We start from the raw sequence: 18476 nt of genomic DNA, 5'->3' as shown, positions 1-18476 counted from the left end.
CACGGCGAACTCTCTGGCCAAATTAGGCGAGCATTGGGGAGGACAAGGAATTGGAACCACCTACTCCAAATATGCCAGAGGAGTATACACCTGGATTCACCCCCAAATCCCATTCCATTTTTATTAAGTCTGAGATAGATCCGGAAGGCAGGTTTGTGATACTGTGGGGCCGACTAGAACAGGAAGAGGTATGTATAGCGAACTCCTATCTTCCCAACACTAATATTCCGGCACATCTGAACTCAATGTATCCCAAAATTGCCCCATACAGGCACGGCATCTTTTTTTGGGCAGGGGACTTCAACTGTGTATGAGATCCCAACCTTGATAGGTCCCAGCCCCACCCGAAAGGTCCCTCAGCAGCCACGGTAGCCCTATCCCTATTAATAGACGGACTAGACCTTGCTGACACATGGAGGGAACAGCACCCCAACACCTGGGGATACACGTACTTCTCCTCCCCACATGACCTTCATACGAGGTTAGATTACGTTTTCATTAGCAAAGAACACCCGTCACAAATAGATAGTGCACAACAACTAGGGAGAACCATCTCAGACCACTCGCCACTTCTAGTAGAAGTGAACCATGCTGGCCCTAGACCCCCTATCCCTATGTGGAGAATGCCGATTGACGCCCTGGGTGACCTGGCATTCAGGGAGGAGCTGCACGACTTTATAGAGGTAAATACCGGAAGTGTCGACCACTGAGCACAATGTGGGATGCCCTAAAAGTAGCGATAAGGGGGGAAACTATAACAAAAGCAGGAGGTATTAGAAAACAGCTGCGAGGCGAACTAGACCAGTGGGAGCAAGAGATTGAGCAATTTGAGGCCACCCCGGTGAACACTCACCAGAGAGAGGACACCCTCAAAGCACTTAAGAGTTAAATGCACATCGGCATGAGATATAATTTAGCTAGTCTACTACACCACCAAGACTAACAGAGCACACACAGAAGCCGACAGGCCGAGTAGAATGCTGGCCTGGCTGTGCAAGAAAACACCCCAGGCACACAATCACCAAGATACAGGATGCAGAGGGCAATGAATTCCAAACACAACAAGGCATAAACGACACCTTCAAGCGCTTTTATGAACACCTATACTCCCACACGGACCAAGTTCCCCGAGACCAAATCACAGATACTTTGGAGGAAATAGGACTCCCCAGACTAACCCCTGACTAACCCCTGAACAGATTGAGGCCCTAGATGCAGACATCATGACCGAAGATATAACAGAGGCGATTAAATCGCTGGCCAACTGCAAGGCCCCTGGGACTGATGGGCTACCCGCTGAGTTTTATAAAGCGTACAAGACCTCCCTAACACCTTTATTACATGAGGTTTTTCAAGAAGCATATGAGAGAGGGATATTGCCCGACAGCACGAGAGAGACCCTTTTGATCCCGATCATTAAACCTAACAAACCTGTCGACAAATGCCGCTCTTACCGCCCAATAGCCATGCTCAATTATGATGTGAAAATACTGACAACGATATTAGCAAAGAGGCTGGCTAGAATCATAGGGGAGATCGCGCACATGGATCAGTGCGGCTTCATACCGAGCCGGAACACGACCATGAATTTACGCAGATTACAACAGGTTATAAACCAAACTGAGGCTAGCACGGAGGCATGTGCACTGCTATGCCTTGATGCCATTAAGGTGTTTGATTCTATTTATTGGGAATGGCTTGTAGTGGTTCTATAAGGTTTCGGATTTGGCCCGGGGTTCGTTAGGTGGATCAAGATACTTTATACAAAACCCAGGGCTAGCGTAAAAACCGGAAAGTATGTATCTGAGGTCTGGGACATATGCAGGGGCACTAGGCAGGGATGTCCACTATCCCCCCCATGCTTTATGTACTAGGACTGGAACCTATTGCCATCTATTTTCGGAAACAATTCTTGGCTGCTGGGATGTGCCTTGGGGGAGTGGACCACATCATCTCACTTTATGCAGACGATGTGCTGCTATATGTTACGGACCCACACAATAACGTGCCCACAATGCTAGACGTCTTAGACAACTTTGCGAAGGTCTCGGGCATACAATTTAGCAGGGCGAAGTCCTGACTCTTCCCTCTAGCTGGCCTCAAGAGCAAGAATATTGTAGAACTTCCTTCTGTGGGGATACAGTGGGAGGTCACCTCATTTAAATATCTGGGAATACACATAATGCACACCCCCGCACTGATGCACGAACACAACATGAAATCAGCAATCCACGTCTTAAGAAAATCCATGAACTTCTGGGTAAAACTTGACCCGTCTATGATGGGCAGAGCCTCAATAATTAAAATGATTGTCCTCCCTAGATTCCTGTACAGGTTCCAAAATGTACATTACTACATCAATGCTTCCTTTTTTCGGCTGCTAGAAGTGATACTAAGTGATTTCCTATGGGGGAAAGGAAGACGCAAGATAGCACTCACCACCTTGGTCCTACCGCATAGCCAGGGGGGGAAATCCAACTCCCAAACTTCGAGTAATATATTATTTGGCAGCGCAACTCAGTTTTGTGACCAAGTGGCTAGGAGACAACACCACATCTGAGACGCCCCTGCTACAACCCTTGGTCTCCCCGATCCATCTGAAGGAACTTATTTGGGCCCCCAGGCACCTGATGTGAAATGCCCCCGTCTTGGCTGCCCTAGGGCGAAAAGTATGGCACAGAGCAGAGGCACTCGCCCACGCAAAGCATCACTACTCCCCAGACATACCAATGATCTCGGACCTATGCAGATCCGACATGGACCTGCAACACCTCAGACGCTGTGAAGAAAAAGGTATATATACGTGGGGAGACCTATACGACGATGGCACCTTTAAGGAATTTGAAACACTACAGGAGGAAGCTGGAATCCACACGGGCCAGTTTCTGTGGTATCAAAGGATACGGACTACAGCACGAAACAAGTGGACAACATGGCCGGAGGAACCGGAATCAAACCCTCTGATCACACTATTGTACAGCTTGGAAGAGGGATGGAGACCAGTCCAGATCTATGGCCACTTGAGTGACACCCCCAACCCACGAAGTGCCGATCTGCAAAAGAAGATGGGAAACGGACATGGGCCGGGAAATGGCTGATGGAGAATGGGAGAGGGCTCTAGCGTACCCTAAAGCAGTCTCCAGAAATCACAGATTTAGACAAATACAACTGAACCTGTTATACCGAACATATTTAACCCCATGCAGGCTGGCGAAATTCAATAAATCACCACACACTGTCTGCACCTGGTGCAGAGAGAATAATGCGGACCTGATTCACATGTTCTGGTCGTGCACCAAAACACAGTCCCTGTGGACCACCGTACAGCTGACAAGCGAAAAAGCAGGGTTGACTAGGTACAAGTGGACCCAGACGAATGCCTTCTGGGAACGTATGTCACGGATGGCACTCTGTTAAGAGTGGCACAGGACACCCCGTAAGGGTTTGGGTGGTTGTGCCGAAGTAAGGTGGACAGATAAGTACACACACAGCTGAAAGTAAAGAGAACGAAGAGTAGGCAAGTGTAGCAAGGAAATAAGGTACAACAGAATGGATTCCCTCTAGGGGTGTATGCAGATATAGGAAAAGAGTATTTCACTGACCTCAGGAAAAACTCTAGCCTACTGCACAGTTTGCTATAACAGAGGCCCACGCCGTTTGCTCATGGCTTGGAACAACAGCTATGGGTGTCTGTAACGCAGAAACGAGACAAGGGAAGGGGCAGAGGTTGCCTGACGGAACCCAACAGACAAGCTCTGTACAAAAGGGGTCTACAAACAGTACAAGAGAAGACACTAAAACAAATCCAGGAAAAAGGAAGTCGATAAGCAAACTAGCAGAAGGAAATGAAGGGAAAGCCGTATAACAGGATTGGATCGGGATAAAGAACAGAGGGTTGAAAACAAGGAAGAAAGCAAGGGAGAAGCAGTCAGGAAACAGGGGGACTGCAATAACTGAAAGTAAATAATGTAGGTGAACTGTTGTGGATAGCAGAGGACGGTAGGGTACAAGGCTGAGAGCTCAGAGGAGCAGGAAAGCAATGGGCAAGCCCAAAGGAGCAGGGCTGTAAGGAAGGGAGCCCAGAGGGAAAGGGCTTAGGGCAGCGGAGTAAAGCAGGCTGCACGGCAAGGAGCCCACAAGGACCGGGCAGCAAGGAGTGAGCCCAGGGGAGCAGGCCGCTGACTGTAGAAGGCTGCAGAGGACTGTAGAGGACTGCTAGGCTGAGAACCCAGCGTACAAAGGCTGTAGATAGCAAGCAGCGGAGCGTGAACGGCTGCATAGGTAGGAAGCCCTGAGGATAAGGGCTGTTGACAGCGGAGAGAAGCAGGCTGCGCGGCAAGGAGCCAGAAGGACCAGGCAGCAAGGAGTAAGCCCAGAGGAGCAGGGCCGCTGACTGTAGAAGGCTGCAAAGGACTGTAGAGGGCTACTAGTCTGGGAGCCCAGCGGATGAAGGCTGTAGATTGAAGGCAGCGGAGCGTGATCGGCTACAAGGCAGGAGCCTGGAAGACAAGATCAGAAGGTAGTAGCGGAGCGTGATCGGCTGCAAGGCAGAAGCCTGGAAGGACAAAGGCGGAGGCTAGGAAGTAGCAGAGCGTGATCGGCTGCAAGGCAGGAGCCTGGAAGACAAGGGCGGAAGGTAGCAGCGGAGCGTGATCGGCTGCAAGGCAGAAGCCCTGAAGGACAAAGGCGGAGGCTAGGAAGTAGCAGAGCGTGATCGGCTGCAAGGCAGGAGCCTGGAAGACAAGGGCGGAAGGTAGCAGCGGAGCGTGATCGGCTGCAAGGCAGAAGCCCAGAAGGGCAAAGGCGGAGGCTGAAAAGCAGCAGAGCTTGATCGGCTGCAAAGCAGAGAGCCCGGCAGGGCACTGGATCCAAAGCCGGAGTAAGGAGGAACCGCATACAAAGATCCGTAGCTCGAAGCAAAAAGGTGCCGGAAGGACTCTAAATGCAAGAGACTGAGCTCCTGCAGGCAGCCCAGCACAGAGGCAGGCTAATTGGTCGCACCTGGATCAGCACACCTGCATACAATCTGCCTCCTCCCTCTCTGTTCCTGAGCTGGTGGAAGCAGAGCTGATCCCTAGGGCTTCTGGGGATTGTAGTTCCGATGATGACAAATAGGAATGGCCAGGAATAGATAGTTATAGCCAAGTGCATTGTGGTAAGTGTAGTTTGTTGGGAAAATAGAAAAGCACCAAAGTCTCGCAAATGGGAAACATGGTCCAAAAAGTGAACAACCGTTGATCCAAGAGTTCTCCGCAGAAAAATAAACAATTACTCCATATTGATCGCCAATGTACGCGCCCGTGGCGCAGGTATGACAACGTACCCCAGGCCGGCCAAACTTAAACACCTGTCCAAATTAATGGACATGATGTGCATACTGGCAAAAAGGACAATTGCAATGTGCTGGAAAAAACCCGCAGGACCCCAGCAAAAGGTATGGCACAGAGAATTGGAGTATTGGGTACAAGCTGAAACAAAGGCATAGGAAGACAGTGTTGCCAGGTCCACGGACACCTCGAGCATGACCCTAACGGCCTGGAAGGAACTCACAGGATCCTTGTTTCACCCCTCGGATGACAAGCCCCCATGAACAAGAACAAACCTATGGAACACAGATTCACAACCAACATCACAACTTCACTGGCTCCTTACAAGCTAAAGTCCCCTCTCCCCCCAGCTTGCCTAACCCCCTCTGAACTGACAGACTGCCCTGCCATGATGGAAGGAGCACTTGGAGACAGTTAAAGTTGAATTGTTAAATGTTAATGTCTTATTACGAAATGCTCATTATCCTCTAACTATGGACATATTTTATGTCATGCAAATGTGAAAATGATAAATGCCAATAAATAAATGAAGACCGCTGTTCATCCGTCTGCAAAACTCAGCTCTCCCATCCCCAGCGCCTCACACAGAGAGCCCAAAGCACAGTCACCCCCCCTCTTTGCCAGCTCTGCACAAGCCTTGCTCTCACGGAAGTCCAATCATGTATTGTTGCAATTGCTTAGCATCACTTTCCCAGAATGTGCTCTCCGTCGAGCGCGAGATCGAAGCTAGGCCAAGCACAAGTGCCCATCCATCGCCACAAAACTGCCCATGCTCTTTCAACCCCCCACCCCACCAGGCCAGGGCCCACCAGTCCCAGTCCCTCCACTCTCTTTCATGTTGTCAGTGTCATGAGGCATCGGGGGACATAAATAATAGATCAAACCTCCAGGGGGAGACACCTGGGAGCACGTATCAATTAAGCCCTGAATGTGAGGTCGGAATGCCAATATATATATTTTTTTAAATATGTTTATTGGTTTTGTGGTTTAATGAAACATCAAAATGTTACATTGTAGTATGTCTTAATTTCCCCAAACTGTCCCACCCGCCTCCCCCATACCCAACGTTGGTGAAACCAGTCCAAACGTGGACATGCTACTTAAACTGTCACAAGTTATTTATCATCCAATTTCCCCCCTCTCCCCCTGCCTTGGGTGACATTGAAGCCAATATTTGTCGGATAGTGATTCTGCCCGGCGCCGTGCACTTCTTGCGCTGCTCATATGTATCCAGGGAGTTTAGTTCATGGGGGTCTATCATCAGAAGAGACAAATATGTCTTGTAGTATAGAGTTTCACGTTGTTATGTCTATGGAGCTTTCTCTCCTTCCAGTTCGTAGTGCCTCCTGCCAGACCCCTCTCTCTGCGATGGTCCACCTCTGTAGGTCCTTCCACCATGCCTCAATGTTTTGTTCTTCTGTCTGCTTCCAACCCATTGCTATCCTTCTTTTGGCTAGTGCCCACGCCAGGTTTATCATTTTTGCCATTGCTTTATTCTTACTATAAATGCCCAGTAGGCAAGCTTCCATAGTTCATGTTTTCCCTCCAATTCCTTTGTCTCTTAGACATTTCTCAATCTTCTCCCAATAGGATCGGACTTTCGGGCAGTGCCAGAACATGTGGCCCATGTTGGCATTTTCTGCCCCGCATTTTTGGAATGTTTGCACTGTACCACCAGGGAAGGGAGATATTCGCTCTGGGGTTAGATATGCCCGTTGGAGTATATAGAATTGTAGCTGCTTTAACCTAGCGTGGCTTGATACATTTTTTTAGTATTTATCCGTCATTTCTTTCCCAAGTATCCGTTCCCAATTTTGCCTTCCCTTGTTTTTATCTTTAGGGAGTTCTTCCACCATTGTTTGGTAAATTCTAGATACCATGTGTCCTCTCTCTGTTACATCATAGAGGAGTCCCAGCGTCGGGTTTTTGGTCTGTCGTTCTGCCGGAGTCGGCCATCTAGTAGTCAGCTGTTTGACTAGCCGTGCATAATTTATATATTGGCCTCGATGTAGGTTGTGAGATTCTATCAGATCTTGAAATTATCTCCTGCCCCCCCAGCGCCAGGTCCTCAATAGTGATGTCCTTTGGATTCCCAATGATTTCTATTTTGTCGGAGGTGTTCCCTTGTGGTGCCGTTGAGTGCTGCGAGTGGTATCTGAGGGGAGTATGGCTCTTTGATTTTCAGCAGTTTCTGTGTTCTCTTCCATATCTGTTTCCCTAGTCGCAGCAGCATGGAGGTGTATGAGGCCTCCACGCACGTCGTCTACCCATAGTGTCTTGTTCAGGAGATACGGGGAGACAGCATTATTTGAGTGTGTTTTCTACTGTTTCCATGCCGGCGAGCCAGTTAGCCACATGCTGCAGTTGCCCAGCCAGATAGTATAATTCGAAGTGTGGAATTCTCAGCCCTCCCTCAGTGTATTCTCTTCACAGAGTGATTCCATAGCTACTCCAATTATCCCTTTTCCCCATATGAAGCTACTTGGTGTAGTGTTGAGATCTACAAAGAACTTTTTTGGTATAAGATATGGCACGTTACAGAAGTGGTACAGTAATCTAGGCAATATGATCATCTTGACTAGGGATATTCGGCCCACCACTGATAGGGGTAGTTTCTCCCAGAATTTGATGGAGGCGTCTATCATTTTTGGCTTGCTGCGTGTTGGTGTTGTGCGTCTCTTCTAGGGAGTGGTGAATGTTCAACCTAAGTAGCGGAATATGGTGTTCTATTTCAGTGCTAAGCTTGGGAGTTGCTCTGCTGTGTGTCCTGCTAAGCCGGCAAGAGTGAACAGGCATGACTTGTCTCTGCTTATAGCTATCCCGGAGAAGCGCTCAAAGTTGTCTAGCACCTCTAGATATGATCGCAGTGTGTCATCTGGATTTTGTATATACAAGAGGATATCATCTGCATAGAGGGATATGACGTGTGTGAACCCATTGATAAGCAACCCTGTGTCCCGGAACATGTCCCTCACGTATACAGCCACGGGTTCCAACGTCAAGATATACAGGAGCGGTGAGAGTGGGCAACCCTGCTTGGTTCCTCGAGAGATTCCGAATTAGTCCGAAATATATTTCCCGGTACGTACTCGGGCTGTTGGTGTTGCATATAGCATACGGATCCATTCCATGAACCCCTGACCTATCCCATATGTAGCAAACAGCCACTCCCATTTTACGGACTCAAAGACCTTTATAGCATCTAGGGCCTCTACCGCGCAGTTATCGGTTCGGGTGTTTGTCTCTGCTATGATCGCCTGTAGGCGTCTTAAATTGGTAGTTGTGGCCCTCCCCGGCACATAGCCCATTTCATCTGGATAGATCAATGTAGTGATCACTGTTTTTAGGCGATCTGCAAGGATTGCAGTGAGTATTTTTGCGTCTCGATTTATCAATGCTATGGGCCGATAGGATGCACACAATGTGTGGTCTTTACCTGGTTTTAAAAGGAGGTAATATAAGTGCTTGTTCCAGTATGTCTGCATATTCCTTGTAGAATTCGAGGGGCAATCCATCACAGCCGGGCACCTTGCCCGTGGGCAGTGAGGTTATGACCCCTTGTATCTCCTCTAGTGTAAGTGGGCTATCTAGCATGTCTCGTTCTGCTGTGAGGGTTGGTAGTCTTATGTCCTCAAGGGTCTCTATTATTTCAGTTTTATTAGAGGGGGAGGTGTCTTCGTACAGTTTGGTGTAGAAGTTCTCAAAGATTTGGTTAATTTCACTTTGTGATCTCTTCAATTGACCCATTTCATCAATGATTTCTTTAATCTCTTCTTTTGCGTCTACACCCTGACTAGCCAGGCCAGTAGTCTGCCAGGTTGATCTCCCTGCCCATGTATTTTCTCAGTGCATCTCCTGAAGCTAAAGTCTCCCAGTTTCTCCCACTGCTCCATGCATTGCAGTCAGAGTTGCATAAGTGCCTTTTCAGTGTCTGTTCCCAGGTTGTTACTCTGTTCCAGGTCTTTGATCTGTGCCTCTATTGCAGTAATGTGGCTTTCTATTGTTTTCTGGGTGCCCCCTATCTTAGCTATCGCTGTGCCTCTCATGACCACTTTATATGCTTCCCATTCGACACTGGTGTCCGTTGCACTACCCAAGTTTAATTCAAAGTACTGTTCTGATTGGGATCTCAGTTCCTCCCTAAAGGCTGTGTCTCGTAGTGCTTCCGCTCCGAGATTCCAAGTGGGGATAGGCTTAGGGCAATCTGTAAGGATCCATTGGAGTATTAAGGGGGAGTGGTCTGATAGTGTCCTCCCCTCGTAAGCTGCCCCCGTTACATTCCCCAGGTGTTCTTTCCCCGTGAAGATGTAATCTATTCTCGTGTATGCATTGTGTACTCCAGAGTAAAAAGAGTATTCACGATTAGAGTAGTTCAGACATCTCCACATCTGCTGTAGGTGCTGGTCCCCGATTAGTAATAGTAAAGCCCGAGTCAGGGGTGAGTGGGACACTCATTTGATTTGATCTGTCCAGTGTGGGGTCCAGAACACAAAATCACCTCCCCATATCCAGTGTGCGTCTCTGTATGGGGCCAAGATGGGGTAGAGTGAACAGTTAAAAGCAGCTGCCTTGTGGTTGGGCGCATATGTGTTTATGATACAAAACGCTGATTTATCTACGAACCAATATAGGGGTATGAACCGCCCTTCCGTGTCCGAGTAGCTGTGGAGTAATCGGAACGCCGCCCCTGGTGCTACCTATAGGAGCACACCTCTGCCATAATTTGAGTATGCCGAACCAAATCCTTTTCCTTTCCACTTACTGAGGTCGTGTTTGTTTGTCTGGTGTAAAGTGGGTCTCCTGCAGTAGGGCAATCTGAATGGGATTTCCTGCGCAGGTAGGACAGGATTTGCATCCTCTTGACATAATTATTCAAACCGTGCATGTTCCACTTGACTATTCTCAGAGTTTCCACCGTCTGGAACGTTCTTTCCGGGCTCCTCGAAGCTCTTCTTCGCCATGGGCAGTTGTGGTAAACTGGTTTGAGGGGTTCCGTTTGCTTCCCCCGCCGTATATTCAGCCGTATTCATAATGGTGTGGGATTTGCGGTTCTTATTTGGCTCATTTTGTGTTTTCTCCTGGGCTTCTCTTCCCTGTTCCTTAGATGAGATGTATTGGCATGAGCCCTTGTTTAAGGGGGATTTGTGAGTCTTAAGCAACTTAATTCGTACTGTGACCGTAGCTTCAAATGTGAACAACTAGAAACTTTTTGCCCACCGGTGTGTTTCCGTCGAGGCATCCCCACCATTAGCTGCAGGTCGTGGGCATTGGTGGGTGGACACTAATTGTGTCCTTAGTTCATTTCAATTGGCAAGTGTTTGTCTCTCGCAGAGTCGACAGGGGGCGTCGTTGGGCAAACGTGTCTGTCGTGTGCCTGCCTTCATGCTCACCCGTGACTGGTCCATTCATGTGTGAGCCAATACGATTGGGTTGCAGAGTCTGGTCCTGCTGTGTTTTTTGCCTGCATTGTCGGTAATTAGGTGAGTTGGCAAGAGAAGGTGTTTCAGTTTTGCGAGTTATTCTTTCCAGATCTGTTTGTGTTCTTATCAGGTAGGTGGCCTAGGTTATGATCATCCATCCATGAATTGACTTCCTCCGGAGTGTCAAAGAACCAGGATTTACTGTTGTAGAGTATTTTCATTTTGGCCGGAGAGAGGAGCATGTATTTTAGGTTCTGTTGCCGCAGTCTCTCTTTTTCGTGGGTACATATTGCGCTGTATTGTGTAGTCTGGATAGATGGCCAGGGTCGCAGAATTCCTCTGGATTATACCACCGAGCCTTGAAAATGTGAGTATCTTTTCTTTATCTAAATTGAGTACTTTCGCTATAATGGGCCTCGGTGGGGCTCCCGGCGGGGGTTTCTTGGTGAGAGCACGATGGGCCCTTTCTATTGTGAAACCTTGCGACAGGTTACCCGGACCTAATTCTTGAAGGAGTAAGTTCTCCACATATTCCGTTGGGTCCTTTCCTTCAGTGCCTTCCGGGAGATCTAGAACCCGGATCGCGCCCTGCCTTCTACATCTTCTGCTCGATCTTGTAGCGTTTTCACTTGGGTGGTCAACTGTCTTACAGTGTCTTCCAGATCCTTAGTTCTACCTACTGTCTGTGTGAGCGTCTTCTCCGTCTCGCCCACTCTGCCAGCTAGATTCCAGAGATCCTGGAGTAGCAGTCCCATGTCGCATTTCATCTCCCCTATGTGTGTCTCCATTGAGGCCCGCATAGCTGCAATCGCTTCCAGGACCGCCTTTTGCTCTGTTGCTTGCTGCGCCTTCAGGTGGTTTCTCTCCGTGCTGGAGGTCTTCCGACGAGTCTGCCTTCCTCGCATAATTGTCTATCGTGGCTTGTCTAGGGGTTGCTGGAGTACTCTTCTGGTGTGTTGCCGCTTTCTTGCACCCGTCTGGCATTTGTGTGCTGGTCGTGGTCCGTTATGTGCCGGATTTGAGTCCTCCGTGGGCCCCCTCACCTAATTGCTGTTCTGTGTGCAGTTGGCGCTTCCTCTGAATCTCACTGGGTGAGTGAGGCTCTCGCTAGTCCGTCTTGTCACCGGGTCAGCAGTTCTCTACTTATTTCATAGGGTTCTCAGCCACCAGCCCACCTCCTCGTAGTACTTCCCGTTGCGCTGGTCTCTTCCTGAAAGTTTGCCTCTATCTGGGGAGCGGTTTGCTCGGAGTACTGCTGTGGTCAACCTTATTATTTATTGTGTTCAGTTGTCTGTGTGGCAGATGATCCCGGCTTTAGAAACGCATGCAGGTTTTCCCCAAATGATGCAGGTTATAGATGCCGTTATACCTTGTCCCTTGGTGCTTCATGCCTGTGGACTTCTCCCTCAGTTCAGTTGTGCCTCTGGGGGAATCAGAGCTGCAGTGTATCTCTCTTCCCTCCGTGTTCTGGCGACTCCTCTGTTGTTGGCTGTGGTCAGTACTCCGCAGCAGGTGTCTGGGTAGCTGGTCGGTGTCTTGACCTCAGGGTACGCAGTCGGCGTGTTACTGTTCTGGATGTTTTTCTTTTTGCACCGTTGCGGCTCACTAGGGGGCTGAGCCTGTCACCTACCCTCCGTTTGCTTTGGAGGTGTTGCGTGCCGGGATGCACTCATTCAAAATCTCTGGGTGTTAGGATATCCCTGCCCACTATAGCTCTGTGGGAACAGGGGGGCCGCTGTGGCGCCCTGTTTTTCGTTGCTGTCTAGCCGCTTGCTGTGACGGGGGTCCAGAACCCCTCCTCTCTCGCCTTCAAGCGTCTGGGATCTTGGGCAGCCTCGCCGGTCTTGCCATGCGGACCGCTGTCTGCGCTGAGCCCAGGCCGCCCACAGGCTGGGGGTCGATTCCGCCCTTTGCACCCTGCTCCGCCACTGCCCTCTCAACCAGAGGTGTTCTAGCTGCTGTTCGTCGCGGCGGCCGGTCTTGTGCTGCCCAGTCTCTCTATGGTTGCTTCGACGGTCTCCTCTTTCTCACGTCCCCTGAGCGGTCCGCGCCATCTTGGATCGTCTCCCCTCCGCTCTGCCACACACTGCTGCAACGCATTCGAATTGAATTTTCAGCAGGCGCCAGTCGCCACTTCACCTTGGGCACCTACTGATAGGATTATGTCTGCTTTTCACCATCTGTGTACCGAGTTTAGGATCATTTGTAAGGATCAGGCAGGAGAGCTCTGCCGAAACACGTCTTCCTCACATGCTCGTTAGCCACGCCCCCAGCAGAATGACAATATATTAACCCGTTTTCTCCAAGTACCCCCATTCATGCAAGGATTTTATGTTTGCCATTATTCTCTCACTATCAAGTTCCTGTTGTTTAGCTTAGACAGATAGGGAGGTTTCATATTTGTCCTGACCTTCACAGCGGAGATGAGCCCAGCTGACCGACCGGGAAGGCTAATTGCAGCCTGGCCTCCCCTATATAGAGCAGGCTGTGCCATATGGCCCCTCCAATCCGCACCCCGATTTTGTACTGTATGTGATGACATAGTAGCTGACGATTTTGCCTCTTATAATGTGCTGCCTGTGTACTTTCTGGCAAAGCACTCTCTGGCAGCAGAGAGTTTGGCTTGCACACTATTTTATATAAAGTTTGTTCTCCTTGCAACTTATTTTCTGGTCTCATTCCCCAACGGGGTGCGTTATCCTTATTTTTGCATATTGTGAGGAAGCCTGTTGGGTGCCCACCTTCACTAAATCACATAAGTTTGCTATCAAGTTGTTTTCCTTTTGGGTCATCATCTTCCTGCGAGACCTTGCGTCATTTGCTGATGACGAAAAGGAGGAGGAGGAGGAGTAAGAAGCTCCCCTTCCTTCCTGCAGTTCGTCCCAATTGCGCCTCGTTTCACCATAGTACTTATTTAACGATTTCTTTCACTCTTCTTTATAAAAACTCTTGTGAGAAGATTGTTTTATGGGTCCTCTGTACCCTCTTCCTTTTCTCTTGGATGAAAGGAAGCTCATGGACGAGGTTGCCATGGGTTCTACCAATTGTAGATTCCTTTCCTCTACTCTCTTTCCAGGGGAGCTCCGGCTTTCCATAAATAAAACAATGTAACACTGATCCATTACTGTGCGTTATTCATGCCGATCCTTGCATGCTGGTGTGATTCGCCCATGCCCAGTATACAGACTACTTTTTCCATTTCAAGATGCCCAACCTGTATCTTAGCCCGTGATGGTCTGATGTCTGCAACCCTTGCAGTCCCAGAATTCCAAACCACAGGGTGTAGAGCACTATGGAAGATTTTTAAAAGGTAAAAATATACTTCTCAAACTCTAAGTTTTATGAGTGGTGCATGGGTGCATCAGCAACCACTGGTACTAGATTCCGGTAAATGCGGGCGCCATACCCATCATGCACTGTTCTGTAGTTTTTATTTTTTAATAGTAAAAGCAGCCACCAAAAACTAAAATGGACATAGCATCTTTCACTATTAAAATATCTAATGGGAACTATTGACATCACTGATCATTACCCTCTTTACCCATTCCCAAGCACAAAGGAACTGTTGCCTTGGTTGAACTCTAGCAATGATTTTAAAGTAGATATTTTTGAATCTGAGAGTAAACTCGTTCAAGGGAGTAAAAGGTAGCCCCTATTGCCAGTGAGAGTACATTTTCAGCAAGTAAATGTAGGTTAACTTTAATGCAGATATCGGTTTGCAATCCATGCTTCTTTGCATCCAGTCATTCATGCCAGCTAAAAGATGTTCTTTTAGGTTCCCCTTCCTATCAGTCAATAAAAATACCAGAGTGCCTTCGGCATGAAGACTGAAACATTGGGCAGGCTCCCATGTGTCAGTTGTTTAATGTTTTTTGTTGGCAGTATTTTGCAGTTGCATTTGCCTGATTTTAGGGATGAAGACTGGCTGTTACACTGCCCATCTGTGCTCTGCACTCAGGTGAGTTCTCTTGCCCTCTCCCCCAACCACTTCTCCCCTATTGAATTAGCTCCCATCCTTCGCAGTGCCAATACATCTTGTGCTCCCATCGACCCTTTCCCTCCCCATCGGTCAAAGATTTACCCTTATCTCTCTTAGCTCTTTAACCTTTCTCTCTGATCTCTTACATCTCTCCAATTCTCAACCGTCTTACCCTTAATGAAGAAACCCCCTCCTGACCCAAATGTCCCAGCAAACTATCGCCCAGTTTTTCTCCTTCCCCATTGTTCAAAGTCCATGAGCGGGTGGTCTTCAACCGTATCACTAAGTACCTTGAGGATAATGGCCTTGGAGATCCACACCAACCTGACGTCCATAGGAAACACTCTACTGCACTCACGCATTTCTCCAACTTTCTCTCCTATACTAATCACTCCAAACTATGTTCTATACTCCTCCTTTGTGACCTTTCTGCATCTTATGACACTGTCAGCCACTCCTCGCTCCACCTCATTCTCCAGGCCCTTGAGTTTCGTAAATCCGCTCTTTCCTGGATTGCCTTGTATATCGAAGGTCGATTTTTTAAAATCTCTTGGAACTTGCAAACTTCTGACCTCACCGTTCTCTCCATCTGTGTCCCCCCCAAGGATCAGTTCTTGTTCCCCTGCTCTTCATCCTTTATAGCTCTGCCCTAGGAAGACTCATCTACTCCTTTGGATTTCACGATCACTTTTATGCTGACAAAACTCGCATTATTTTTCTCCTTTGCCTCCTTCACCTCAGTCATCTCGGAACAGATTAAACTGTCTCACTGCAATTTGTCACTGGATGACTCTCTGCTGCCTCATGCTGAACTTTTCAAAAACAGAAGTCATCTTTCTTCCAGCTTTCAATGCCATCCATACCCTCTCCTCTCCCCTCCCATCTCAATTTCTTGCAATCTTGGGTCCCTCTTTGATAGCAACCTACGACTACAACAATTCATCACTACCACTGCTGCTACTATTAACCTCCTCTACAATTGGAAAAGGAGTCCTTTTCTTGCTACCCACTCTGAAAAAAACTCTAATCTCCACTCTTGTGCTCAGCGAACTGGACTACAGCTTAATCATATTGCTAGGTGTACTTCCCTACTGCTTCCTCCCGCTAGAGAAAGTCCTCAACTTTGCTAACAGCACTCTTTACAACTTACCCATATTCTCCCCCACTCCTACCAACATCATGCTGGTTAGCGCACCATGAACAACCTCTCACTGTTTAAGTTCCTTCTAGTCTTCAAAGCTATCAATGGTCTTGAATCTCTGTACCCGTCTGATTGTACCTCAGTTTACAAACCATCGTGTTCCCTCCAATCCTCCTCTGCACTCAGCCTTGCAGTCCCATACCCTCCTTGTACCTCCTCTCGCTTCTGTATCCCTACTGGAACCCACTGCCCATAATAATCCAAGCAAGCCCAACTGCAGATCTCTTAAATGTTTGGCTTAAACATCACTTACTTGCTAAGTAGGGCGCTCCCCAGTCTTCTCCCTCATCCTCCCTAGCCGACTCCACCACTGCCTCCAGTGATGCTTAATAATGTAATTTTGTATATTCAAATACTTTAGGTTGAAGCACTGGTCTGCTCAAATATTACCTTTAGAAGGCACCTGTATTCTTATATAGATTTAGTTCCCGTTTGTTTTGTTCTCGGTATATGGCCTAATTCTTTACACCATCATAAACTACCTCACTAGTTTTTCTCATCTTTATGCTATTGTACAGGCATCGTTTGTGGGAATGCATCTGACATTTGAAAATGTGTTATTATAATTCGTTTCTACGTTAAATTGACACACATGCTCTTTAAAGAAATACAAATACTTTAACCTGGGCGCCGAGCAGGCACTCAGGAAGGAACGTACCCACCTTTCCTCAATGTATCCCCGGCAGGAAGGATGAAGGGGCAGGAATCATAATGCTGCTGCTGCTCCTCAAGAGCCAGACATTATAGCCTTAGAAGCATGCAGCCCAGTGGCACATAGTCCCTGTCCGGATGGGCAGGAAAATGATAACTGGGTGGGAAGCAGCGAGAGTAGCGTGGTGGGTGTGTGAACATTGTTATTCCTCCAAAAATGTGCCATTTCAACACTGTTCCCATTTTCCTACAACAGGAGGCACAAGTTGTAAGAATCAACACAGTACAAATATGGTCACCGTGTTTTCTCCCACTGTAGAGCTCTGCCACCCACACGTAGGTATGACAATATACCATTAAAACATAACGTAAGTTTAAAGTGACCGATGGTCGACTAGGAAGAGTAGGGTAAAAGGCAGTGAAGGGACCCGTTGGACAGAGTTTCTGGCGTAGGTACTCTCACTAAACATCTTTGGCTACATCGTGTTCTCCCTACTTCATTCACACATTCCCGTGCCGGTTTACTCGGGTTGAAGATGTAACCAAAGAGCAAAGAAGCTCACTTTTGTACTCTAGGTTCAGTTCCTGTGGAAATGGCGTCACTCACCTTAGTCCCATCCCTATATTGCGATGTCTCGCCTCTGCCGGCCCGCACTTCTTTTTTCAGCATACCATGCTCGCTGCCTATTTCCACTTCTTTCCCTTCCTTACCACAGCATCCCCTGTCATTTTTGTGGCGCTCCCCATGACAAACCCCCTGTTCAGATTCCGCCATGGTAGTGTTTAGTTCCCATCCGAGAAAGGGACCTTAGGAGCGCTCCACCCCATCATCACGTGGGATGCACGTTTAGGCGTGTCTGGAAAGTCACGTGCCTCGGGTTGCGCACTTCATCCATGTGGTGCCTCGTTGTCTTTGCAGTGCGTGACAAGAGCAGGAAGACTGGCGTAGCCTAGTGCAAGGTTGCGGAAGGGCGGGGGGCTAAGAAGACAGCATCGTGGCGTTGAGCGCATGAACACCATAATTCCTCCGTTACCAAGGGAATTTTTATCTAGAGAAACATACATGGCAACGTTTTGGAATAGCTTGGAGTGAGATTCCACGTTAGAATGCATTGGCGTTAGAATTGTTTTAGGAGGGAGGCAGCACAACATTGAAACATTTTTACTACGACAATCGGGACTCACGCCTAAATTGGCAGGGTTCAGGGTTGGCATGTATGTAGTAAGTCGGGTGGGGGGAGGGGTTGTGATATTTCAGTGTATTTTGGGGATTCGTTCTGTGCAAGAGCAGGGTTGCAAGGAAACCTACTTTTCTGGGTTGTGGGGGTTAACCCTTCAAATGTTGGGGAGCAGTGGCAGATTTAAGGAAAGGGCCCCCAAGTGGGCGGGTCCTGGAGGCGGGGCCCCAAAGTGGGCAGAGTTGCGCAAAGATGAACTTCAGGGACACATGATTCATTTGATTTAAGTTGTGATTTTTAAGGCCAGAGCGCAGATATCCAGCCCTGAACTAATATTACAACAAGCAGAATTCAGGTCTGCTTAAATCTGCATTATTTCTTAACTATAATACATTAAACACTTGCTAGAGCAGAGAAGCGTGCGTTTCTGAAGAGGGGATATGGCGAGAAGTAAACTGCCCGGTCAGAGCACCCTGGACCGAGCTGCAGTGGACCACGCAGCAGGTGTTTAAAGTCCATTAATAGATTAATTGCCTCCATTACAGTGCGCCGTGACCATATGCTGAATTTCGGGTCTCACTGCAACATGTGTCTCAGAGAGACTGGGAAGGGAAGGGGGTGGGGCAGGGCACAGGGGCCCGCTCGCCATTTGTCTGTCTGCCGACCGTTAAGTCTGCCACTGTGGGGAGGCCCTAACGTCAGAGACAGTGAGGGAGCAGC

The 18476-nt window shown here is 48.3% G+C and overlaps 1 protein-coding gene across 3 annotated transcripts in view; it reads right to left on the bottom strand.

Annotated features, from left to right (window-relative positions):
- Positions 1 to 17479, bottom strand: part of AIP (aryl hydrocarbon receptor interacting protein) — a 321509-nt gene extending 304030 nt beyond the window's left edge. For 2 of the 3 annotated variants that reach the window (XM_069628969.1, XM_069628968.1), the window contains exon 1: positions 17186 to 17479. In XM_069628969.1, coding sequence (XP_069485070.1) covers positions 17186 to 17353 — 168 coding nt within the window. In that variant the 5' untranslated portion in view covers positions 17354 to 17479. The remainder of the gene's footprint in view (positions 1 to 17185) is intronic. The other variant, XM_069628970.1, reaches the window with a different exon arrangement.
- Between the last annotated feature and the right edge of the window lie 997 nt (positions 17480 to 18476).

The sequence above is a fragment of the Ambystoma mexicanum genome, chromosome 12 (genome assembly GCF_040938575.1).
Source record: "Ambystoma mexicanum isolate Mex_15411 chromosome 12, UKY_AmexF1_1, whole genome shotgun sequence".
NCBI lineage: Eukaryota > Metazoa > Chordata > Amphibia > Caudata > Ambystomatidae > Ambystoma > Ambystoma mexicanum.
Note: the sequence above shows the minus strand (reverse complement) of the source record. Positions and strands in the feature narration are given on the sequence as shown.